Below are 25,336 nucleotides of genomic sequence, written 5' to 3'. Positions count from 1 at the left end.
TTGGACAGCTACTTAAATGTGCAGTTCCACAAATGAGAAGTGAGATGAGAGATACATGATTACGAGTGTTGAGGCCTGCCGGAGCAAAGAACAAACAGCTTCAGGTTGCAAATGCATTAGTAAGTACTGCTAACAAGTGATAAACAATGTTTCAGGTTGGAAAGTTTTGCCACAACACATCTCTACCTTGATGTGTACATAAAGTATCAATCTCAAACACATTATACATAATAGTAGGTACTGCACAGCACAAAGTAAATAAGTAGAGCTGAGTGAATGTACCTGTTCACACGCAACCTCATCCAAAGAGACACAAAAGTAGACTGCTTCCTGTGAGCAGTGGGACTTACTTGACTGGCTGGAGATTATAGTAATTACATATTTAAGAACTAACTAGGGGATGAAAATGAGGCATATGAAACAGAACAGAACACACAATAGGTCAAAAAATTACTGTGACGCTGCGCAAATTGCACATCTGCAGAAGTATTTTATTTCAAACCTGCTACATGTGTACAGTATGACATTTGAAGGAACACAGGGGGAAATAAACTGTGAGGCAAACACCGGATAAAAAGCTTTTGACATGTGACTTGGAGATGCAGATGATGCAAAGTTTTCTTTCCAAAGTTTTGTGTGACGTCTCCTTCAATGTGTAAGTTCTTCGCTGCGTGTACACAGACAAACATTTATAGGTTTCTGGCTTCCCTTGCAGTTGTGTTAGATTTGAACATTTCTTCATCTAATTCTTTTCCACTTGTTGTCAGTGCCCTACACAGTATATATAAATACAGTACATATAGGAATGAACATGACTCTCATGTAAATCAAGTGTATGAGCAGAAGTGTTACATTACATATCAGCACAATTGCACGTCAACACAATATTTGTGGTGTAATCTTGAGGCGCTATTCCCTTTTTCTTTTCATTTAAAACTTTCTACATGTACCATTTTACACAAAACCTAAAAATATAGAAGTTTACAATTATGAACATTACACAAAACATAATTTCAAGGGGGGAAATCATTCAATTATCTGCTCGCTAAATGCAAAAAAAGGGCTTTTTGCTTGTTTTACATCCAGTTTTTCTTTTCTTTTTTGCACAATAGCTGAACTTATATGAAAGCAGCAGTGTAGCTTGACAGAGGTGTATTAATAAACGTCAACACTGAGAAGTAAGATCTGAAGAAAACAGTGCTGACTGTGGCGATTAAAGCAAACAAATTGAGATTCTGTGCACCACAGCAAATGAGTAAGGCAACATGACAAGGTAAGCGGAACATTAACTATATTAAAAACGGAGCATATCCAGGCTTATACGTTTATTTCATGGCACTTTGTATTGGCAATTTCTGTTTTTTTCAAATTCAACTTTTTTAAGATTGTTTGAATCTGTTCAAAAAGTGCAATCAAACTAATTTAAAGGTCCAGGGTGTAGGATTTAGCGGGATATATTGGCAGCAATCAAATATAATATAGTTGGTATTGTAGTGATCCATTTACATCTACACAGGGAGCGGGTCCGCCATGCTTCTAAAGTACCTCAGAATGGACCAAACAATTATACGTTGGCGACTGTAGTTAGCAGCCCCTCCGCGAAGCAAGCATCGAAAAACACGGTCAAACTGCTTTATTCAGCAATTTAACCGGTTTAAATTACGAGGGTCCCTTTGTTTTGGCGAGGAAGAGATCTATGCGGATAATTCGGCTCCTGGTAAAAACCTTCCGAACATTTGGATCTTAAGTATTCTGAGAAATAAGGTGAGCACACATTAGCAGGTGCTTGGCTAGTGGCTCCTCTGCGACAAGCGGAACAGTGTTGAAGAAACTGAATTTGTAACTAGGGTTGCAGCGATATACCAGTTTTAATGTATACCGTGATATAAAAGTGGTTATCAAACCATGTACATTTGCTTGTATAGGGTATTAAAAAAAATGGAGAGTCTCTCTTTTATTTTAGTTATTGTCACACCAAGCTCCATTAACAAAATGGGTTTAAGTTTCAATCATAGTAATAAAATGTTTCTTAAACCAAAAATATTTAAGGGTCATTCTGATTGATAATGATATAAATTCTGTAATACTGTTACATGAAACTGCTTTATTCAATGGTTTTACCGGTTTTAATCACCCAGTCTGTTTTGGAGAGGAAGAGACCCCTTCGGATAATTCGACTCCCAGTAAAAACCTCCTTAACAGTGAACACCGAAGGAATTCTAATGGGGTTTTCACGCTTGGCACATGGGAAAAGTTTCAGCTGGTTGCAATCTGCAATCCTCACCACTAGATGCTGCTAAATCCTACACACTGCCCCTTTAACCAATCAGAAGATTTCACTTTTTGCTCTGAACCCATCTACAGTAGTTTCTTCATTTCCACAATAAGTTATTACTTCAGATTGGCAATAACTGCCTCCGAACTACCCCGAGAATAACTAACAACATATCCATAGTATTTACACTTATAGCTGCAGCAGAGATGGCTGTACTTTCCCTCTAATAAACGAGGAACCAGCTGATCAAATAACACACAAGTAAAAAGGCACAGAGGTTTCTGAGCCACTAAAAACAAAAACAAACAAACAAAGATAACACAAGTGAAATGTAAGATAGTTCTGATTTTCTTAAGCAAACTCTCATTACTAAAGACAAATACTCTTCATTCAAGGAATTACTCTCTCATCCCTTTTTCTAATTTTTGATTGAGAAAATGTAAACAGTTTGCTTTGAGTAAGCACACAAAAGTGGTTACAGACACTCATCACAAGTTAGCTACGGACATTCACATTTAAAAGACAATCAAGCCCTTTGAGAGACTAGAGTTTTACAGCATGTAGCAGGAAAACAAAGCAGGAAGTCGACCGTTTTGACGACTGAATGTGAGCCTAACGAACATTACCTTGGTTATAAAGTCTGTTGTTAAAACACTGTACCAGCTGCAAATGTGATGAAGGTCATTAGATCGATGGAGCTTCCTGCATAGCATGGTTGTTTTTTTAATTTAAAAGGCTTTTTCCACAGTAACATAAACAAGTCAACAAAAATGACCATTTAGGACTCAAGTATTAAAAACAAAATCCTCCCTTTTCCTTTAAAAGTAGTAACCAGCACTGTTCACAGGCAAAAGTTGTGCGGCGACCTCTAGAAAAATATGTTATCTTGCTTTTTAAAATTCATGGGCTGCCTGATTTAAGTGTCACCGGTGCCATGAAATATCACATGTCACACACTGGATGCAACCACGCTGTTAACAGACAACTACGAGTCAGTGATCTTCCAAAGACACACAGAAGGACACTTGTGGTGGCATTCGTTTCAAAACAACGGCACAATCAGTTATGAACAGGTCAATTAAACCTCTGATTACCCCCCCCTCGCCTCTCGCTCTCACTCCTCTGAAGTCCCACGCACATGAGCACTTCCAGATGCCTGGATTATAGATCTGACAGTCCCTCTGCATGTTCACTCAGCTCCATGGTGTAATAGTCCAGAGGGCGCCTGAGAATAGAGACAGCAACATTAACAAACAGACATGCACGATCGAGCATACTGCTTTCAGAGCCACACACTGCAAATACACCAGTTTCTGGTCACTTAAAGTACTCCAGGGGTAATTTAGAACTGATCTTTTATAGTTTACCTTTGACTGTCCCCACTCTGCCCTTGTTTTTATTTCCCAATTGACTTTCAACAACTTTCTGAGTACTGCTGTGAACTTTCTGTATCTATTTCAGAGTTACACACACAGGTGAAGAGAGCAATAGGGATTAGCATTAAGGGGCAAGTTTTTTTCCGGCCAAGAAAAAGTAGGAACGTGGGAGAAAGATGTCATGGCTGGCGGAGAAATCTGTAACTCAGCAACAGACTTCTTCCCACTTTTCTACGTTAGTGTAAAATGTAATAAGAGAAGAAAGAAGCTCTTGCTCTTTAATTCTGAGCTACGGTCTGACACAAAAAACCTGACATTTACTGCTGACATTTTTACACTTTTGGAAAACTTTATGCTATTCTACAATACTGAAAATGAGCCAGAAATATGGATTAAAAAATACATGGAAAGTGGAATTACCGCCCCGTGGTTGTATGCCTCTGTGCATCAGTCAAGTTTCTCTTAAGTCTACATCCATGTCTGTGAAAACATGAATGCTTCACACCCTTCGCACCCAAAATAAGAGGCACCAATTTAGTATCTGACCAAATGTCTCCCCTTCTGTTCCTGAGATATGACAGTGAGTAATGGCCAGAAAAGTGTACATGATGATGTCACAGTGAAGTTGACCTTTGACCCTTTGGATATAAAATGTCATCACTTCATTATTTTATCCTCTTAGACATTTGTGTTAAGTTTTGTCATAATTACCGTATGACTTCTCCAGTTACGTCACAGTAACCTTGACCTTTGACCAAAAAATCTTTTAGTCTTCAGTCCAAGTGGACATTTGTGCCAAATTTAAAGAAATTCCCCTAAGGTGTTCTTGAGATACTGCAATCTCAAGAATAAGACAGGTGCAAGGCCACACTGACCTTGACCTTTGACCACAAAAATCCAATCAGTTCTTTGGTAAATTTAAGTGACCGTTTGTGCTAAATTTGAAGAAACTCCCGCAAGGTATTCTTGAAATATTATATTCACAAGAATGACAGAGATGAGGTCACGAAGACTTGACCTTTGACCTATGACCACCAAAATCTTATCGATTCATCGATTCCAAATGGACATTTGTGCCAAATTTCAAGAGATTCCCTCGAGGCGTTCTTGAGATATCGTGTTCACAAGATGGGGTGGATGTATGTACGTACAGATTACGGACAACCCGAAAACATAATGCCTCCGGCCATGGCTATCCCCGGCATGGAGGCATAGAAACAAATGTTTCAGATGTTTGAAGGAATTTTTAACCTTAAATTCACAGTGATGTTTCCTTTAATTATCAGCGCACAGCATAGAGGGCTTTAGCTTAGCATACTACATGTGCTGCTTTGTGTATTTACACCAGGCGCTGCAAGAATAAGACTATTAGAATGAATAAATCCTAGAAGAAGACACTAACTAATGCACAAATTGAATGACGTGAAAGGCTTACATTTCACTGAAAATGTATTTTATATATTCTTAATATGACAAATAAATTGATTGACTGACTGACTGATTGATTCAGTCTTTATGTTCAGCTAATATAACAAGCTGACTACTGCCAGCACATTGGCTGTAGTTTTATATTTAACATACAGACACCAGCATGGTATCAATCTTCTCAACTAACACTCAGAAACCAAATACATGTATAAAATGTGAATATCTGCACATTTCTCATTATACTGTAAATCATGCTATCTATATACTAATCATATTTTGATTGCCCTACCACTATTACACTGTATTGTTGTAGTCAATGTTCTTTCCCTCATACTTCACGACTGCAGGCTGCTACTTTTTCATTTTCCTCCTCTAAGAACGCATCCTTGTGTAACCCCAAAAGACAAAAGACACAAATTGAGGGTTCGTCACTGCTGTGGATCACGGAGAATTAAAGGCAACTGCCTACGTGAACGAGAAACAAAAGAAACATCTTCAGTGCGAGACTCCCAACAATGCAGCTAAATGAGCATTATTGACTCTCAGTTAAACACACTCAGTGGTAAACTGGCTGTCTGGCATATCAGGACAAATCTAAAAACAAAATCCATTAAGTTTTTACGAGCTGTCCGGCCCTGTCTGCCTCTCTTTGCCGACCCTTTGTGCCTGTCATTGAGAGCGGGCTGCAGACAATCATAACCAACCAAGTCAGTTAAACTTTTGCTTGCACAATATGGCGCTGCGTCACAGGCTCCATCATATCCTACTCCACTGATACAGTTATCACTATAACTGCTGTGACATGACTCGTTACACTATCAGAGTTTGATCGATTCAGTCCGAGCCGCACGACTTAAGTGATTCTACTGCAGACATTAAAAGTCAGGCCAGTTGCACCCTTTCTTATAATCTGAAGTGTTAGCTAGTGTACATAATATGATATACAATTTGATATTGTACCATGTAGAATATGTATCATGGACAAATATATTTTTGTGTATACACAAGACTCCACATATTAATATATACAATGCCCTGTCTTGGTTGTTTTCCCTGTCCTTGTTCCCTTTGTCTTGTCTTGTAGTACTTTGCTGTGATTTTTTTTAACTTGTGGTGTATTTTATTGGTTGTTTTGTTGTTGTTTGTTTGTTTTGCTGGTTGTTGGTTCATTTTAAAATTAAATAATAAAGAAAACAACAAAAAAAAAGAAAAAAAAGATGATAAACGTTTGCAAACTGTATTTGGCTAGTTTAAAAATTCAGAAAATAACATAGCAGCCTACCTGAGTAAAACACATTAATTTGCACTGAACAAAGGCAATGTCATGTTTTTTTTTTTCAGGACATCATCATGGTGCTTATTTTATGACATCTCTTCATTCGTTGTCAGTAAGAAAAAACTAGTAAGAATCTGGTTTGTGCTGTTTTATTTAGTGCATTATTAACCTTAAAGAGGCAACAGATAGGATTTGTTTTTTTTAAGCTTGGTGCCACCTAGCGTCAGTGGTGTTGCATCGCACTGTCGCAAAGACCAAATTGACCGTGGGGATCAGAGATAATCAATAAAATGTAGGCTGTAAAGCCACCAGTATACCTCTATGTATATGTAGAATGAGAAGGTGTGTGGACACTCTACTAAATAAATGAGTAAAGAGACCGAGCAACAATTATCAGATTTATCTGAAGAAAAAACAAATAGTAATGCAAATAATTATATCAGAATGCACAGTACCAGTACAGACAGCTCACAGTAAATTATACCAATATGAACATAACCAGTACAAACAACAGTAGACACAGTTAAATTATACCAATATGCACATAACAGTCCCGATTCTAGAATAAACGGTACCGTATGGAAACGATGTAGCCGATTGGAGCTCAAATTGAATGGGAAACAAAGTTCAGTGTTCACTTAGCTGGGCGTAACTTAGCTGGGCGATGTCCGTCGATAGCTGCCTCCGCTACCCGGTCCCTGGTTGCGGTGATTTGCGATGCTGGCCAGCTAGGAGTTAACTAGCAGCCAATACAGTACAGTCCTCTCTCGGCTAGCTAACATTTAGCCGTGTTACTTACTGATCCATTAGAAAGAAAGCTAGCTGGACACCGGTGTTGAAGCCTCTTTGGTCACGGAGCTCCCTCCATCTCTTGAACGCCTGACTGAGGTTTACTCTTGTTTTTCCTCTTCTTTTATCACTCTCCTTTTTGCTCTTCTTTGCCTCCTCAGGCAGAGGAGCTCGTTTTCTTTCGCTAGGCCGTTTTTCACTTGTCTCCAAACTTTGTCCGTCTGCCATTGTGCTCGTGACTCAACTATCTCATGCCCAACTCCTCATAAGGACCCTCTCCAGTCCCTGATTGGCTGACCGACCAATGTCGCAATACATGACGCGTTTCCTGCCGTAAAGCAGGATTGCAAAGCCACTAAGTAACTTATGTAAACGCTGATAGTCTGATTTTACTGTGGCCACTACCCTGTGCAACCCATATTATTTTCATAATGATATATTTAGGAAAAGATGCTATCTGTTGCCTCTTTAAAACACAGCGCAAATTGTGATAAACATTTGCATTTTTTTCTTGGTGTAGGTTAGGGCTGCAATAAATACATTCGGTATGTAATCAACCCTCATGAACTCTCACCTCACCAATATCCTACTCACAACACTCAATTACTGTATAATGAAAGAAGCATTACAAGTCAAAAGATTAAACAAATAGTTTATGTGGATAAATGTAGAAATGAAATGCTGTCATCATGGTGTAAAGAGGTAGTTAGAAATATCTATGATTCACATCTAGCAGACCAGAGAGAACTAAGGAGAGTAAAATAATAAGAGTCCTCACCTCCTCCTGTAGAAATATGTGAACAGAGCAGCTCCAAGTCCCAGCAGCAGGAGCACTGCTACTATCAGCCCTATCTGTAACCCCAGGGCAGACGCTAGGAGAGAGTCAAATAAAACAGATTCATACCTTTAGGCACAACATGGCACTTCAACATCCTGATCAGACTTTAAATCAGCAACAGATTTTGTTTACTTCACATTCTCCACATCCACGAATAGGCTTAATACAAAGACAGCCAGTTGTCTTTGACTTGCAGTGACTATGATAGAAATTCAGATTTTCTGATCTCATCATTGAGGTTTGTGCACCTGCTGTACGGCTGCCTCATCACATTTTCATTTTGTAGTATTGGCTGTAATATCATCACACCCATCCCTTGTGTGTTTGTGCATGTCGGCCTTTTGAGACCAAACTCAGCAGGTATTACTATTTAATAAAACATGCTTATTCTTTCTATTTATCTCAGCTACTGTGTTAGCAATACACCAGAGGAAAAACTAGTTTATTTGTTTTTCAGTCCAGCCAATGGGCCTGGTGTTGTTTAAATAATTTAGTCCGTCAGTAATTGGCCTTTTTACGTGCTGTTGGTGCCTCACTCCACATGTTGGATCCGGATCTCTGAAGCGAGGGTCCAAGAACAGAGGGAGCTGTTTGCTGAGCAGATTGTAAAGCCCCCTGAGGCATATTATGATTTGTAATATTGGGCTGTGTAAATGAATTTGACTTGACTTGATCATGCATAAACACAAGTAGTTTTCCAGTTGTTGGCTGCTCACTGAGGAGCTGATGGTGTGCTCTTTATTTAACAGCTCACTGTGGTCGCTGCTTTTGGTTCCATTACTGCTTGCAATATTTTACCAAACACAATAGTTTTAGCCAAACACAAGTATGATGCTGAATGTATTAAACTAATAGTGGAATTCCTCCTTTCACATAGGCCTTAATTCCTTTTAAGGTTCCTGTATGCTGTGGGCATGTACCAAGTAACCTAGCCAGCGGGGGACGACCGTAGAGCACTGTACACACTGTATATCAACAGCTATGTAAAACAGCTGTTATTCTTATTCTCATTATAATATTACACCTCCTGCAGTTTGCTCTGTTAAGACTGTCTGCTCTGTCAGACCACTGCAGCGACTTTGATTAGCTCCTAATGATCATAATGTACTACTCTGGCTCCAAGCCAATTCAGTCCCTTATTTTTGACCGGGACAACATGTTGAGCGGCAGATTTCATTGACATATTCGTGAGAGGACTCGCTATCAAGGGTTGGCTGCCAGGCTTGAATTTATTCAGCATGTTGTAAGAGCCCAGAGACCCCGCTGACAGGGTTTAGCAAACTGGATCTTTATAGCAGACTATTAATCAGATGATTTAGCTGATTAGTATCTGTTTTTGTAGTGGTGAAGCGGACGCATCTTAAAGGGTAAGTTCAGTACTTTTTAAACCTGGACAATATTTTCCCATGTTTCTGTGTCAAAGTGACTGATGGGAACAAGATATTTTGACATTAGTCCAGCAGCTGTGACACAGGCTGCAACGTAACCCTCCAGGGCATGTTCGCTCTGTCAATTTATGTCAGAGAAAAGAGCTTGTTTTTGCCACTGACATAGGAACTTGTGTAAAGGACCCCTACAGAGAGAGATCTTTTTGTTAAAGACTAAGATCCTTTTTATTAAACATGAACAGCCTTGTAATTGCTATCGTCAAACCCACCAGTAATTTTATCACCATGAAACACACTTCTTTGAAAGTTGTCAGGCGCAAAATAAAACTCACAAAAACCGTCTTGGTTCGTCTTTCCATTGTTCCAACAATCACCAACCTGGTTTGGTTGAAATAAACCTGCAGTTCACCGAGTTACATGTAAAAATATGCTGGCTCTATACATGCTAAAATATATTATTATAAATATATATAAAAAAAACAGGGAAAAGAAAAAAAAAACCTATATTGATAAAAATGAATATTGTTATTACATTTTAAAATTATGTTACAGAATTCTTAGAATTTTTAAGCACCCTTTCCAGGTCATGTTTTTAACTTTTAATTCATTTATTTTTATTATTTATTTTGTTTTTACAAATTTTCTTGTTTTTTTTTATTTTTAATTTTATTATTATTTTATTTTTATTTATTTATTTATTCATTTTTTTTTTTATTTATTTTTTTTTTTACAAATTTTCTTGTTTTGATTTTCACTTTTTTCTTGATAATTTTTATCTAATATATTCATATATTATTTCTTCTTTCATTGTTCATTGCCTTCTTCACATATTTTTTAAAGAAATCAAGCCAATTTGCTCAGGTTTCAAAAGGTTAAATGGAGTCTGGTAAGTTTGGCTTTGACAGATTCGGGGCTGTTTCTGGTTAAACAAAAAAGATCTTGCTCTTTAACGAGAAGATTTATCTCTGTAGGGATCCTTTCCATAAATTGTCAGACACTTAGAATAACAATCTCAGGGTTTACCCCATGTTTATTTATTTGTGGCGGCATGACAGGATTAAAACATCTGCCACCACATTGTGATTTTATATTTTTGGAGCTGGACCATTCATTAGGAGCACTATTGAAATATATAGATAGAGCTGCAGAACACGAGGCGCAGTGAAAGCAAAACTTAATCATTCAAACTAGTCAGTGGCAGACGTAAACTGACGATGCAAACATTTCCTAAGTGGTTACATTGCAGTCTGTTTCACAGCTGCCGGCCGGCTTAGACACCATAACACTGGAAAACAGGGTCCCGGTTGAAAAATATCGAACTTAACCCTTTAAGCATGAACATACTGTTAGTGTATGCTTTGTTGTGCTTGGGGCTGGTGTTGTGTCGGTGCTAACCTGTGCTTGTGTAACGGTCCGTGGTTGGAGTGGAGCAGACGTCTCCCTGAGCGGATGAAGGATTCATGTGTGATGTCTGGATGATGAGGGCCTTCTGATGATCCGATAGCGCTTGGATGTTGCCCCACACTCGTAGCCACCCAGACCCACAAGAAAAATTGGCTCCTTGAGCATGAACAGACAAACAAATGTTTCATCATCTACTACATATGACAGTGTCAGGATGTGCGTTAGTTTGGTAGATACATCTATTCTGTAAACAGAAAGCATGAGATGGGAGATTAAATCTGACGAGAACAATATGTTGCAATTACTTAGAGCCACACCTGAGTCTGTCTGTCTCTACATTCTGCCCTGAGAGAATTAACTCAGAGAGCTGAAAGTGGTTGTTAGAGCAGTGCTCCTGAGAGCTGCTTATCTCCTGTGAGTTGCTGCATTATTAAACTGGTGAAGCACGGCTTTACAGTATTACACCCTCAGAACTTAAACCTGGTCTCCACAACAGTGTCTTACTGTAACGTAATAAAAGTTCTTATCCCTACTTTGCACCTCCATGGCAACAGAAACATCCATCACTCTGTAGATTGCCAAGTTCTCCGCCAGAGCCACTGAGCGCTAGCGGTGTGTAATCTTTTCTTTTTCACTAAAATACTTTGAACGAATGCACAGTTTTTGAAGTCTAAGGAAGACGCCAATAATTGCTCGCTTTAAAAATCAGCCAAATGCGACGCTTTCAATTAATACTGACTGAAAAGGCCTCACCTTGGAGATACAAGGCAGAGATGCCACAGTGACACCTCTGCTCCAGGTAGTCGGCCACCTCAGCGACCCTCTTCCCCTGGATTAGACCACTGCAGTCTGAAGGAGAAAAGAGAAGACCAGCTAGTATGAAGACAGACAGAAAGACAGAAAAAGTACTCTTACATTTTGAAAACAACTCAGATTTTTTGAGAGAAATGACCAAAAAGTTCTGTTTCACATTCAGGCTGCTGTATTTTTTTTCCTTTAAGACACATTTTTGGCATTTTCACTATTATTAGACAGTTGCCAGTGAAGCTACAGACAGGAAACATGGGAGAAAGAGACAGGGTCATGAAATGATTCCCAGCTAGGATTGGGTATTGATAAGCTACGACATTAACAGTTCTACTATCTGTAATTCCTAAGATATATTTCTTGTTCATTTAGGTTACATAAATGTTATCTTGTACAGTTTTTCTCTCATCAACTCCCTGTCTAATTAGCAGTAACATTAAGACATTCGACACTGATGCATTGCTGCTTTTCAATCCAGAAGAGAGCTCTCTGTGTCAGAGCCTCACAGCCTGCTGAGTACGTTAAGAGTAGGGTTGGGCCGAGCTTTACGATCTGTGCAACACGACATCCTCTATCCCTACACCATGTTTTATTCACTTTCACAGTTTAGTGTTGTTAAGTTATGAGGCCTCACCTCCTGATTGCTCCTGCCAGTCACTGGACAGGGGTCCCAGGCAGAGGTCGATGTGACTTGAGAAGGCAGAGCTCGGGCAGAGGTTGGAGCTGTGAGGTGTGGGCGAGGAGGTTGTCCAGGAGGAGGGGCTCCTCACTTCGCAGCATGAACACCGGCTGAGCGAAACGGGACCATCTTCCACTGATCTGTGCACACAAAACAAGCATGAATACAAATAAATACGTATAGTACGGATGATAAAGCGTTGGGCGAGAGGCGGGGTACACCCTGGACAGGTCGCCAGACTATCACAGGGCTGACACACAGAGACAGACAACCATTCATGCTCACAGTCACACCTACAGGCAATTTAGAGTCAGACTCAGTTAACTTGGATTCCCAAATCTACCTCCTGGCTGTGAAAGACAAAGGCTGTTTTTATTAGCCAATCACAGGAGAACCAACAGATTAAAAGCAGATGGAAATAGTGATCAATGTCTGATGAGTTCAATTTAACCCAAATGTGTGTAGCCTATAATATTCTGGCAGCAAGTTCTCAATGTGTGGGTTTATACCTGCGTATCGCTTCTGTTTTAAAGTTTGTCACCCTACTGACTTTGTAACTCGACTGTGACAGAGCCTCCTCACCTTCTCCTGAGCTGCAGGGACAGAATACGAGTGCTGCTGTAAATAGATTATGCCGAGCAAATCAGTCAGAAATCCAGAGCTTTCCCCAGGAATAGGTTAGACGAGGTGGGAGGTGTTGCCCCCCTCCTGACCAACTGACTGATTGAGCTGTTTACCACCAGCATTTTCCTCCATCCATTAACATGAAAGGTGTAAGCCTTATCAGTCACTGAGTCTGACAGACATTCTACCTCCATAAATAACGTGGCATTTTGCTTTGTTTATTACAGTTATAGAAAAAAAAAGGAAAAATAATTCTCTGAAGTCAGCGAAGGCTACCATGTCCAGTTGGGTTCTATTTCCGGTGTAGCAGCTCCGGCAAATTAAAAAGTATCCTTCATCAGCAACCTGTGCCGACAGCGTCATGATGCTAAATCAAGCTTGTATTGCATGCAAAATAAGCATTATGACAACATTATTAACATGCTATTATGTTTGTTTATAAATGGGTTTACAGAGCCACTAGTGTCGAGACGAGAGGGCTCTCTCAAAAACCTTTTATACAGCCTGTTCAAAGTGGGAATTCTGTTCTGTTATTCTGCTGTTCACTATTAGGTACGAACAGGCTCTTTGCTGCATGTCTGATTTATTTTATATTATATCTTAACCTGCCCTGGTCGGCAGTGCAGCATTAGTTACCACAGTAATCTTAGTTACCTCAGTAATCCCTGTTTAAAAAAGAACTTGCCATGATCAAAAGACCTGAGCCAATTATACTAATTAGATGAAAGCCTATGCATGACATTTTAGCAGTCTGATTTAAGCCATAATTGGTTTTGTGACTTATCATTAGTGTAAAAGTTCAAACATGTAGAAGTTCTCTGTGACTCATGCTGTTGGGTTTGTTCTGTGTTTTACCTGGCAGCTGGGATCACTTGTCTCCCTCTGGTGGTGGACAGAGAAGAGAGCAGCTGCTGCTTTTCACTGTACACAAGAACATCTCTGAGACTGGAATTTGTCAGAGCAGTGCCAGCTCGACACACGCTGAACAGGTCGTAGCACAGGACTACTGCTCCTCGTACCGGCACCGCGGAGCCCTCTGGGAAAGTCTGATCTATGCAGGAGAGAGGGGAGGTGAAGGAGCGGTGAGAGATGGTGGGAAAAGAAGAAGAGGGAAAAGGACACAGAAAGAGAGAGAGAGTGGAGGAGATGGTTATTAAGAATGAGAAAGGAAATATCTTCCTTCACTTCCAAAAGTCATCTATTGCTGAACAACACACTCTCCTCCTGCCCTCACCTGCTCTAGTGACATTCCCAACAATGTAAAATCCGTCCTGGTCGATGGATCCGGTCAAAGGAAGAGCGATGACGGTCCCACTGCGCTCCTGGTCAAACACGGAGAGCACCAGGCCCCGCAGATCTGTCATGGGGGGGCCGTGCAGCTCCACAAAGCCCCTCTGCTGGCTGTGATTGGTCCAATGGCCGCTAGCCACCTCACTGATGACCACACCTTCAGGGGCTGGAGGGGGACGGGGGCAGCTGTTCTCCCTCAGGGGTGTGGGTGGAGCCACCTGCAGTTATTGATGCATTTTGAGCATTTATGATTTTAACAGCTTTGAAAGTGACTGTGATGAATCCAATACGGATACACCTGCATCAATTTAAATATTCGTGCAGTATGAGAAAACACATTTTGTTCAGCTTCTGCTCAGAAACCGTCATTTGTATTTTTTTCTTTAGGAAGTATGGAGGAGTGTGTCTTAGCCTTTAATTATAGCATGCTCGGTGAAACTGTCACCCTTTGCACTTACTGAGAAAGCAGACAGGTCGTAGGGGTAAAGGCCTCTACAGCGGCTGAGCGCCTCATCACCAGGCAACACCTCAGGGTCCTCCAGCAGAGGCAGCTGACCCGGGGTCAGAGCTTTACTCAGCTCCTGCGCCTCTTTATCCGATCCTCTCTGCCGGTACACGACTGCGTCCAGCAGGCCCTTGGTGGGGATCCCCCTCTGTGCGGCTGACGGCGGACCAAAAGGGCTACGATAGAGCGCCACAGCGTCTGGTCCGTTCTGGATGGTGTTGGGGGGCAGGCGGAGTGACGGAGCTGGCACCAACCTGTCACTGCCCAGCAGAAAGTAGCCCTTAGAAGTGGTGAAGTGTCCACTTAGGCTGATCTCTCTGTAGGGTCTGTTATTGTGTGCGCTGAACAGGAGTATCCAGATGCCCTGCAGGGAGACCCGGCGTCCTGATGGGTGCCACAGCTCGATGTACTCGCCGTCCTCGGCTGCGCCAGGTGTGTCAGTGTTCAGCTCATTGATCAGGAAGTCGCTGTTCCCCCAAGGTGGGAGGTGAGGCGGTGAATCTGTTCCTCCTGGAACCACTAAAGCATAAAGGAAGGAGCTGTTAAAAGAATAGCTTGACTTCACCCTTCACTTCATGTTTAGTACAGTAACACAATACCTATTGGAGGGCAACAGATGGCAGTATTACACAATGATGGGGCATAAAACTGATTTCTCAAAGTTAACTTTTTAATAACTGTTTGCTAAGGTTAGGGTTAGGTAACTCTGCCAACAAGTGTACTAAGTTCACAGTAAGATTGGAATTGTATCACTGATTTTGAGAACCACATTGCTTTGATACTAATGACACAATAAAAGCCAACACATGCAGCAGCAACAGAAAGCAAGAACAGTGAACTTAACTGACATTACGGGACAGACTTGGTCAACATAGCTAAAAGGTTAAAGGAATAGCTGACACTTTAGAAAAACACAGTTTTTGCCAGGAGTCCGATGAGAAGAGTCACACCACTTTCATGTCCAAGTGCTAAATATGACACTACAGGCAGCAGACATGAGGGTGCTGTGATCTTCTCATCAAAAGGCCTTTACACTTTTGGGATGTGACGAATAAATGACACAGAAATGTGAAATACTCGCCCGTGAATATTTAGCATCAAAACTATTCATACTTGTAGCGATGCAAACTTGTGACAATTGCAACACTTGTTCAGTAAAGGTTGAATACGATTCACGTCAGCTCATTCTTCAGAAAAAATAATGACAGTTTGAGATACTTCTGGGGATGTTAGCACCACAGCTAACTACAGGAATCCCTTCAACCCCGAACAGCGCCTGGCAGCCATTTAGAGGTATGTTTTTGTAGGCTACTATAAGCTTTTTTTTTTTTTTTTAAATCCAATTTACTTTTAGTGAAAAGCTCTGAAGAAATTTGAGTTTTCTCCACTCAACAGGTATGCAGTGTATGAGTCCAGAGCTTTTAATGTGAAAGGTAGGAACGAAAGAGTGGATCTGGTATGTGCCGCTTTCGCAAGGCTGAAAGGAGTGATAAAGTTTCCTATCTTAACTCAGACTACAAAGTCTCTGTGTTGCTGTTGCTGTTTTGTGGTGCAAATAAAATCAACCTCATTTGGAAAAAAGGTCTTTTTTTCTCTGCATAATATTCACATTTTCTGTGAAAGTGCTCGTGACAAAAACAACAGTTCAAAAAAATATATTGACGTGCGAATTAATAGCAAAAAAGAAGCCTTAACTCTCAGCTAGAAGCCTGATCAAACTATAAGGCTATGTTCACATTACAAGCACATGTGACACAAATACATTTGTATTTGCTCTCATGTGACACAGATCTGATTTTTTCAGAGTAGTGTGGACACAGTGTGGAAATTTGACTTTTTCCAATCAGATCTGGGCCACTTTCACATGTGGTCCTAATTCTGATACATATAACTATTGATCACTGTCTGTGCGACCACTGTGAGAACAGTTATATTAAAATTCATGTGTGTTTTTTAGGGGTGGGAATCACCAGGGGCCCCACGATACAATATTATTGCTATATGAATTTTGGGATAAAATATATTGCAATATATTGCAATTACCTTATTACCTTTTTTCAACTGCTAATTGAGTCCCTAAAGGAAAACTCTGTCAATATCTGTAAGAAAAAGTTTTCAGTCTGTTCATCTCACTTCAATTTTTTTTTGGCAGCCAAATGTATCTAGTAGACTGAAAAAGCAATTGATTATATTATTCTAGGAGGCTACCAAAAGTTTAATTTGTATATGAAATATTTATGAATTATATAATTAAAAATATAGATACTTGGAACCGTGTAATGAAACATTATTGCCACACAATAAATATGCTATACTATGCTGTATCTACCCCCCTACATCCACTGTTCTTGCACGTCATACTTCATTGTGCAGATGCAGATCGCTCATCAGTGTCAAAGCAGTCTGTTAAAATTACAGAAGGCTGTCGTAGCTGTACCGCTAGTGTGGTAGGCAACCCAAGTCAGCAGCCCAGACAGTTTCTCACCCCTCACACCACAGAACTACCAGTAAAAGCTGCTAATAGAGCCATAGCTGTGGCTTTTGCATTCCTTTGTCTTCTCACCATCATCCTCAACATATGACGAATTGTCATCCGACCTCATCATCCAAGAGAGGAACGCCTTTACTGCTATGTCATTCATTTTTTCCCCAAATGCATGTTTCGCAACCATGACGTTTTTTGCTTTTCTTCCATCACACATGTATGTGACGTTTTCACACTGATGTCAGATAGGCCACAGGTCACTTCAAACATGAGCGTGAACAGTCTAGGCGGAAAGATCCTTTCTGGGGAGAAAAAAATCAAAATAGAGCATTAAGCCCTGTAATGTGAACGTAGCCTATGATGGGACAGTCAAACTGAAAATGGACAACCTAGACAAGACATGACTCTCCTGGTGGTTGATTACAGAATATCAGTTGTGATAACATTGTACTTGTTAATGGAACTGATAGGGTCTGTGAACATGCTGACAATACTACAACAAAGTCCAGCAGACCTTTGTGTTAGTTCACATCAGCTGATGGGTATCATAAGCTCATTGATGATGTCTACTGGGGAGGGCTCTTTTGATTTCTGACTTTCTTGACGTGTCTCTGAATGAAGTACTGTTCGTCAAAGTTGAACCAGCAGTCTTTTGTTTTCCCTCACATATAAGTTTGTCTAACCTGGAGCTCTTACCTGGGTGTAACCCAGAGCAGAGCTGACACCTCATTATTAATACTGTAATGAATAAAGATCAGAATCTGTACAGATAATACAATAATCTTGAGGTTAAAAGATCTTTCCTGACCTTCGAAAAAACATCTCAGAAAACAGTCTCAACATGAGGTCTATTTAGTAGCTGTTCTGGAGCTCTCTATTATATAACATCATCTTTGTTCGGACTACATTACTTTATCTTAATATTCTTTTCTTAAACTTTTTTTGCTGCTGGACAAATGTACACTTTGTAATCTATTAAATGTGACTTATTTTTCACAGTTGAAGTCTGACAAATGTGGCTGCACTCTGTGGTATTTTATCAAGCATCTAGCTACTCATCTGTCCAAGAGATAGGAGAGGATTCCACATTGTAAACCACAGGCTTTCCTCAAGTCCAATTATTTGTGAAAGCACTACTGATTTCTCCAACAAACAGGCCCTTATCTTTCATTTCTCTTAATGGCGGTTCCTTCCCAGAGCAGCCAACTCTCAGTTCTTTAATTTTAAGCACTTGCTCCAGTGATGTAGCTGTGTTGCCCAGTTACTCAGCTGGTGAGTGATGAAATCTATAACTTCCCCGAGGTCAGCACACTGTCTGCGTTTCAAAATGTGCACAAGGACGTATCTCTTTCGGAGAATTACTTCATGGTTCACCAAGACGGATAGAAAATCTATTTGAAAGTGTCCGTGCTGGCATGCCTCTACATGTAGCTCCTTATGGCAATATGACACTCGAGAATGAGCTTTGCTGGCATTATGGCAGCAGAACTGAGGCACTTGCACCTGAATAAATAATATAAATTACACCCTCTTGTGTAATATTGGTTAAACTGACATAAGTCTCTCCATGCAGATGACTCATCTTAAACTTTCTTCTGGCCAAACATCATCTCATCCTCACTCGGTGTTAATTATTGACATTTTCTTCCTCTGCATACTTAACTCATGGCCACATCAATAATGTTGGAATCAGGTGGGAGTTAATACTGCCTGTCAATCACACGCGTGTTATCTATTTCCTTACTTACTTCTTGTAAACTGCAGGGAGAAGCAAAAGCTGTGAGCTAAATCTTTTGCTTCTGAAGAGTTGACTGAATCTCATCAGCTGTAGCAAACAACGTACAGATCTTACATTAAGCATCAAATTCAAACACTCACCAAGACTGTGCGGGCAGATCTTTGGCCAGGGGCACTGGTTGGGCTGTGCGGGAGTTTGCGGGGCCTCCCAGAAGACACCGGGATCTCTGGCCCAGGTGGCCACACCACAGCGACTCAGGTAGAAGCCTCCCTCTCTCAAACTGATGAAATAATAACATCATTAAGAAACAAGCCCTTGGAGTCGACTCTTATTTTGAAGGGTTATAATATTACAATTGGTTCGCATTGTCAGACACATTTATATTTTGCAGTGAATAAGCAACAGCACATCATAATGCTACTCAATAATACAGCCTCGAAATTCAAATAGTAATTTTAATGCTAAATTCCTTATAGTCTTTAGCTAGTGTGGCCTCAGGGATGGCAGTGACAGTCTGTCTGTTAGTTGGTGCATCACATTGGTTTAAACTGAAATATCTCACCAACTACTGGATAAAGTGCTGTGAAATTTATGGTTCTTAAAGGATGAATCCTACTGACTTCACTGCTACTTTGAGCTGTCTGCTAGCGGTCTTCTAGTTTGGGAGCAGGGCCGTGCCTAAACCACAACTCTAATTACCTGCCAAGCCTACTTATATCTGGTCAACCCATCCTGCTCTGTTCGTCTCAGATTTCTCAACCCACCCTCCCTTTACCTTGTCTCATTCTATGAACCATCTGGGGGGCCTGTAATCAGCTTGGGTGGAAAACCACCTGAGACGGAACCCCCAAAGTGAGTCTCCCTCTGCCTGATCTCCAGTACATCCTCCCAGCTCAATCTAACAGAAGACAACCCTCTGCCACCTTCATCAAGTCAAAATTTTAATCTCTCCAATATTTTGGTTTATGACTTAATGCCTGCAGCCTCAGCTGTGCTTAGTGTTGACTACTAATACACAAAACTTAGCATGCTAACACACTAACTAAGATAGTAATCATGGTAAATATTAATCCTACTTATGTTTTGCTCAAGGCACTATTGCGCACAGCCTCACAGAGCTGTAAACCTGAAGTCTTGTTGTTGCAGTGTTAATTTCACTGACAAAAACTATGACAAAAAATGTTCCTCAACTATCTATTTTCCATGACTAAGACAAGATGCTGATGGGCTAAAAATAGATCTTTGATAATAAAAACTACGACAAAATGTATGTTTTTTTTCACTGACGAGACTTTAAATGTTAGTGGTGGGCTATTGGACCTTCAAAATGGTTGATATTTTACTCCAACTGTGCATCTAGTCTGTCTATCAAAATATAAGTAATGTTAGTGGTTGAACTGGTTGACAGATATGTGCAGATTCCCAGAATGCCAGTCAGACAGGTGATGACGTCCCAAACTGACAGCAACTTAAAGCAGCTGTGCAGAACTTTTTACCATTTATAAAACTGTCCCTAGTTCGTATCACCCCCCCTTGAAGATCCACATATTTATTTGAACCCAACAGCGACAAAAAAAAGCCTTTCTCTATATGGCTATTTAGCGTAGCCCACAGCGGCCCACAGCCATTAAACCACAGAAGAAGAAGGAGCCGTGTTTACGAGTAGCATTTAAGAAACAGGCTAAATGACATGTAGTAGGGAGTAGTGAATGATTTCGGACACATTGCACACTCTTGTACAGTAGGTGGTGGTATGCACCTGGAAGTTGTTTGCGATCCGCCAATAAATTGAGAGAAGAAGAAGAGCCGTGTTTACAGAGAGTGTTCTTCAAGTAAGCGGTACACAACGGGCATTGCAGAACACATAACAGTTTTACCAGATGTATCTATAAGGACTTGGTTGTACTTTCGATGTCATGGCGAATAAAGAAGGAGCACCATCTAAAAGAACAGAAGAACAGAAGAAGGCTAAACGGGACAGTGATAGGGCTCGAGCCCAAACGCGTGTAAACCTCGGTCGGGCATTCACCAAGTGGAGAGAGCTGAGAGATTTGAAAGGTTTTAAAACTGATCCCGAGTTGGCCCTTTTCCTAATCGACAGGTATGTAATTTTTGTTTTTATTTAGAGAATATACCGCAACTTGTTAGACGTTGTTTCACTTCAATATATGACGACATGGAAGTTATAAGCAAGCTAAATGTAACGTTAGCTGATGTGAACCGCTTTTGTCTAGTAACGTTACAACAAACGCCACAAAATTATCTGTGACTGTGACCATGAACACAAATATACAGCAGGCAGTTGTCCTCAGTTTATAAGAAATTCAGAGCTACACCAGAACATTTATGATTTTCCTCTCGCTCTCCAAAACAAATGCATGCGGTAATTGCCGGTTGCAGTCGAGATTTTACGAATGAAGCCGAAGGCTGCAGTCGGAATTTTACGACACCAGGCTGTGGGTGTCATACCGATTCGACCAAAAGGGGCGCTATAATCAACGAAAACGGAAAGTTCCACACAGCTGCTTTAATGACAATACTAACGCCAAAAGGATTTGGTTGGGGAAAAAAAATCTATGGACACATCTATTTTTATAATCGGGCAGAAACAAAAACACAATGCACTGTAGAAACGGGAGACAGCGAGATGCCCTGTGGCTGCAAATTAGGAGGGAACAATATGACCAACCTGAACTACAGTAAGGAATCCAGATAATACACAAGTAGAGATGTTAAGAGTGAAATGTGGCTTTACAAATTTCACCGGCACTAGCGTAACTGAATTAGAGAGAAAGAGAGAAAGCATTTTGACTAAGAGTTAACTAAAATGTGATGACTTTTCATTGACTAAAAATGGACTAAAATGTGACTAAAACCAATAAGCTTTTATGCCTTAAGACTAAGACTAATTTTAAAATGGCTGCCAAAATTAACAATGGAGTGTCGTTATGCAAAAATCTATTTAAGTGTCTTTGAGTCAGTGTTAGTGAGAGTCTACATGTGACTACCGCTCCAAAGTGATGACGCACGCTAAACAGGGAAAAAATGCATCAGCAAAGAGGAACAGTGGTCACAAGCTGACCCTCTCCTTAGTGAAATACACTTCAACAGAATGAGTTTTCCAACACTTGAAACTTTGACCTAAAAAAACCCACTGACTGTTACTAACACATCTGACAATCACACCAAAAATACATCATGAGCTTCCTCAAACTTGCATCGATGACTTCCACTCCTTGCATGTACCGCAGTCAAATTATGTCTACCATACACTACAAAACTCTGAATAAAAAACAATTGAAAATACTTTAAAAAGACTACAACTAGCTTCCTTTTTGAGATTATTCCCATCCTGCTTCTAGTGGAAAACACTACACCAAACTCCCTTTGACAAACATGTCATATTAACAATTCCTTTCAATCCCACAAAAGCATATAATCCTACAAACTCCAAATTAAAGGCATCATATGTCGACAGTATCCTTGTCAATTCGGCATCGATATAATCCATTAAGATAAACTGTATTCGCCTACAGACTCCACATTTTGGATTTTGTCGCCTCAACTCACTGCCAACTTCCACTGGTCAACTGCACTATTTCAGTGGGAGGAGAACGTGGGAATGAGAGGTGAACTGTTTCAAAAATCAAGATTTCTCACTAAAATAGGTGCTGGCTGGTGGATTTAACACAGACTCTACCAGTTTTTCCTCCATTTCCACAGAACAAGAAAACCAAGACTTGTTCACGCTCTTGCGTCTCTCCGGAGTCCCCTCCGTGTTTACCATCTACCTGGTTTGCTGCTTCTCGTTTGGGTCCTGGAGAGAGCGCAGTGTTCACATCATTGCACTTCAGTATGAGCAAAGACTAAAAACTTATGATGACATTAAACATGTTTGATTTTGTCAGAATGTCGATACCAAACGACTGGGATCATAGAAGAATGGGAGTGCGCAACAATTGAGGTAAAACTCATGATGATATAAAACTCATAAAACTCAAGTCGGTTGGCGTAATGCAGGCATTAGGGTGGCTTTATGTGGGTGTCTTGCCTGTTACTGAGTTGGTAGGGCTCTCTGCCAGGGATGAGAGTCTCTGTGAGGTTGGCACTAGGCTTGTTTCCAGGTCCAGCGAACACAAATGCATCAAGAGGCTGTATCTGGCTCAGCGGACTGCCCACGGGGAAGTCTGAGGCTCTGCCACTGTAAATAGCCACCGCCCCAGACTCATCTCCTGAGAAGTCATAACAGGAACAAAGTTACACAGAAATGAAAGTGAGCGGATGAATGAAACATTTCCACAATGAATCAAAGCTCTACTTAGCTTTCACGTGTGAAACCTGATGAACTGAAGACAATAGCGATCGTATCTAGGGCGCTAGAACAAGATCCAACCAACCCACAGCACACTGACCTTTCATAAAGCTCTTCTCTATGGTCACAGAGATCAACCCGTTCCTGGAGGTGTCCACGTTCACGTCCACACTCACGCTGACCCTGTCCGTTCTCCCGTCCAACACAACCAGCACCAGAGGACCTGCAGCTGGAGCCTCGGTGAGCTCCACAAACCCGTCCACCTGCCCTCCTCCCAGCTTCAGCTCAGTGATGACAGGAATGGTTGCCGGAGCCACAGGCGGGGTGCAGTTATTCCTCTGACCTGGTGAAGGCGAGGACACCTGAAAGCCCCAACGATCTTCTGACAGCAGGCACCTCTCAATTGACTCGTCCCCCTCCAGGGCCGTTTCATCCTCGACGAAAGCTGCTTCTCCTGGTGTCAGAGTCTCAGCGAGGAACTCCGCGCCCCCAGTGCGACGAGTCATGTACACAACAGCGTCCACAAGCCCGTGGGCTGTAACGTTCATCTTCTCACTGTAGCGGGCAGCAGATGTGTGGTAGAGGACAATGGCGTCTGGGCCGTTCTGGACTGTGTTGGGAGGCAGGAGGATGGACGGTTTGGGCAGCATGTCCACCGAGCCCACCAGGAAGAACCCTCTATCGTCTGTGCTGTGGCCTTTCAGGTCCAGCACCTTGTAGGCTATATTTCCATTCCCATTATAGAACACGAGGGTGTAGCCATCCAGTGCGGCTCGCTGTCCGCTGGTGTGATACAGCTCCACAAACTCAGTGGTGTCCAGTCTGGGGTTGTCAGCGTTGATCTCGCTGATGATGAGGCAGGGGTCACCACTGACTACCACCACCAGGCAGAGGCAGGCCACACAGGCCAAACTGACCACCATGTTTGCAGCGAGGGGAGCTCCTGCAGAAAGAAGTTGCATTCCTCAGTAAAATAAGTGTTGATGCTGTCTTTATTAAAATCAAGCAATACTGGGGCTTTATTTAAAGGGCTGAAACACAATCTGAGCCACACACAAGGGCTGCCTACTGTATCAGCAGCGTGTTCACAGCACTGTAATCAAATCTTATGTTTACAACTTGCAGACCAGACTCCCATGAGGAGAAACCTCATCATATCATGAATGAGTCTTCTATGAGTCTATTTTTTGTTCTCGGTGACATTGGGAATGCACGTCTTCTGCATGACTCATGTAATGTTGCGAAACACACTGGGAGCAGATGGAAACTTTGCATGAAACGGTGAAATGCTTTTAGCTGCGAATAAACAGCATTAAGCAACAGAGAATGCCAAATAAACTGCAACAGTGTCATTTCTTTAGGAGCATGATGCAGTTTACCAATCCCATTTCATCCCTGAATCACTCCAAATCGTCACAGCTTTATGGTTAGCTGTGAAAATGTGTCTTAAAGAAGCTACATTAGTTTGCACAGACACTCTCGAGGACAAACCACGTTGGGACAAAAGAAAACAGACGTCTTAAAATGAAGCAATAGTCTATGGAGTTTGGTTGTGCCCTGAAATTTTCACCCATCTCACGACAGTTATTCCAGTCACGGTTAGGCTGCTATGCATGCATCTTTCCGTCGAAAAAAAAAAAGCCCCCCCCCTGTCAATCTGCTTTCTATCAGTGCCACACAGGGTCCTTAAAGGCGTCGTGACTTACTGTGTTTCCTTGCTCCGTGTCGTCCAGGTGTCGCTTGTTGCACCGTCGAAAGCTCCTCAGCTGAATGTGAAAAGCTGACGGAAATACTGTTGGTAAAGTTAGTTTGCTGCCCTCCGCCGCTCCCTTCATTCACAAAGCAGCACTTTCTCTCTCCCCCCGGGCTGTGGGCGGTCAGACTGTGCTGAGGGGGATGATGCCTGCCAGGGGAAGCTGCCTTTTTTTTCCACGGCTCAGTACACCATTCACACATCCACAGCTGAAGATAAAACACCAGCAAACTCGGCGAAACCAGTAGAGACGCGGGTGAAGTGTAACTCCCAGTCTGTTATGGCACTACAGCATCTATCTACACTGTAAAGCTGTGGTAATCTCTGTTTTTGTAGCAAACGAATACAGTGGCCTTGAGTTCATCCCAA

General features: G+C 41.4%; 1 protein-coding gene across 1 annotated transcript; it reads right to left on the bottom strand.

Moving 5' to 3' along the window:
• Positions 1-470: 470 nt before the first annotated feature.
• On the bottom strand, positions 471-25,336 carry si:ch211-183d21.1 (uncharacterized). The gene is made up of 12 exons (XM_050059970.1): positions 24,921-25,336; positions 23,315-24,157; positions 22,954-23,134; positions 19,043-19,182; positions 14,633-15,198; positions 14,119-14,392; positions 13,740-13,935; positions 12,216-12,400; positions 11,528-11,623; positions 10,766-10,930; positions 7,923-8,016; positions 471-3,500 (listed from the first exon to the last, which is right to left on the bottom strand). Exons 1-12 carry the CDS (start codon positions 25,168-25,170, stop codon positions 3,437-3,439), a joined length of 3,054 nt encoding a protein of 1,017 aa, XP_049915927.1. The 5' UTR covers positions 25,171-25,336; the 3' UTR covers positions 471-3,436.

The sequence above is a fragment of the Epinephelus moara genome, chromosome 13 (assembly GCF_006386435.1).
Source record: "Epinephelus moara isolate mb chromosome 13, YSFRI_EMoa_1.0, whole genome shotgun sequence".
NCBI classification, from domain to species: Eukaryota; Metazoa; Chordata; class Actinopteri; order Perciformes; family Serranidae; genus Epinephelus; species Epinephelus moara.
This window is presented reverse-complemented; position numbering and strand designations above follow the sequence as displayed.

What these genes read in the sequence shown, in the direction of transcription:
- si:ch211-183d21.1 (XM_050059970.1), bottom strand. Translation starts at nt 25,170, where the DNA reads ATGTGTGAATGGTGTACTGAGCCGTGGAAAAAAAAGGCAGCTTCCCCT. An exon ending in CCCTACCAACTCAGTAACAG is followed by an intron (nt 19,183 to 22,953) that starts GCAAGACACCCA and finishes TTATTTCATCAG; the next exon opens with TTTGAGAGAGGGAGGCTTCT. An exon ending in CAAGTGATCCCAGCTGCCAG is followed by an intron (nt 12,401 to 13,739) that starts GTAAAACACAGA and finishes TTGTGTGCACAG; the next exon opens with ATCAGTGGAAGATGGTCCCG.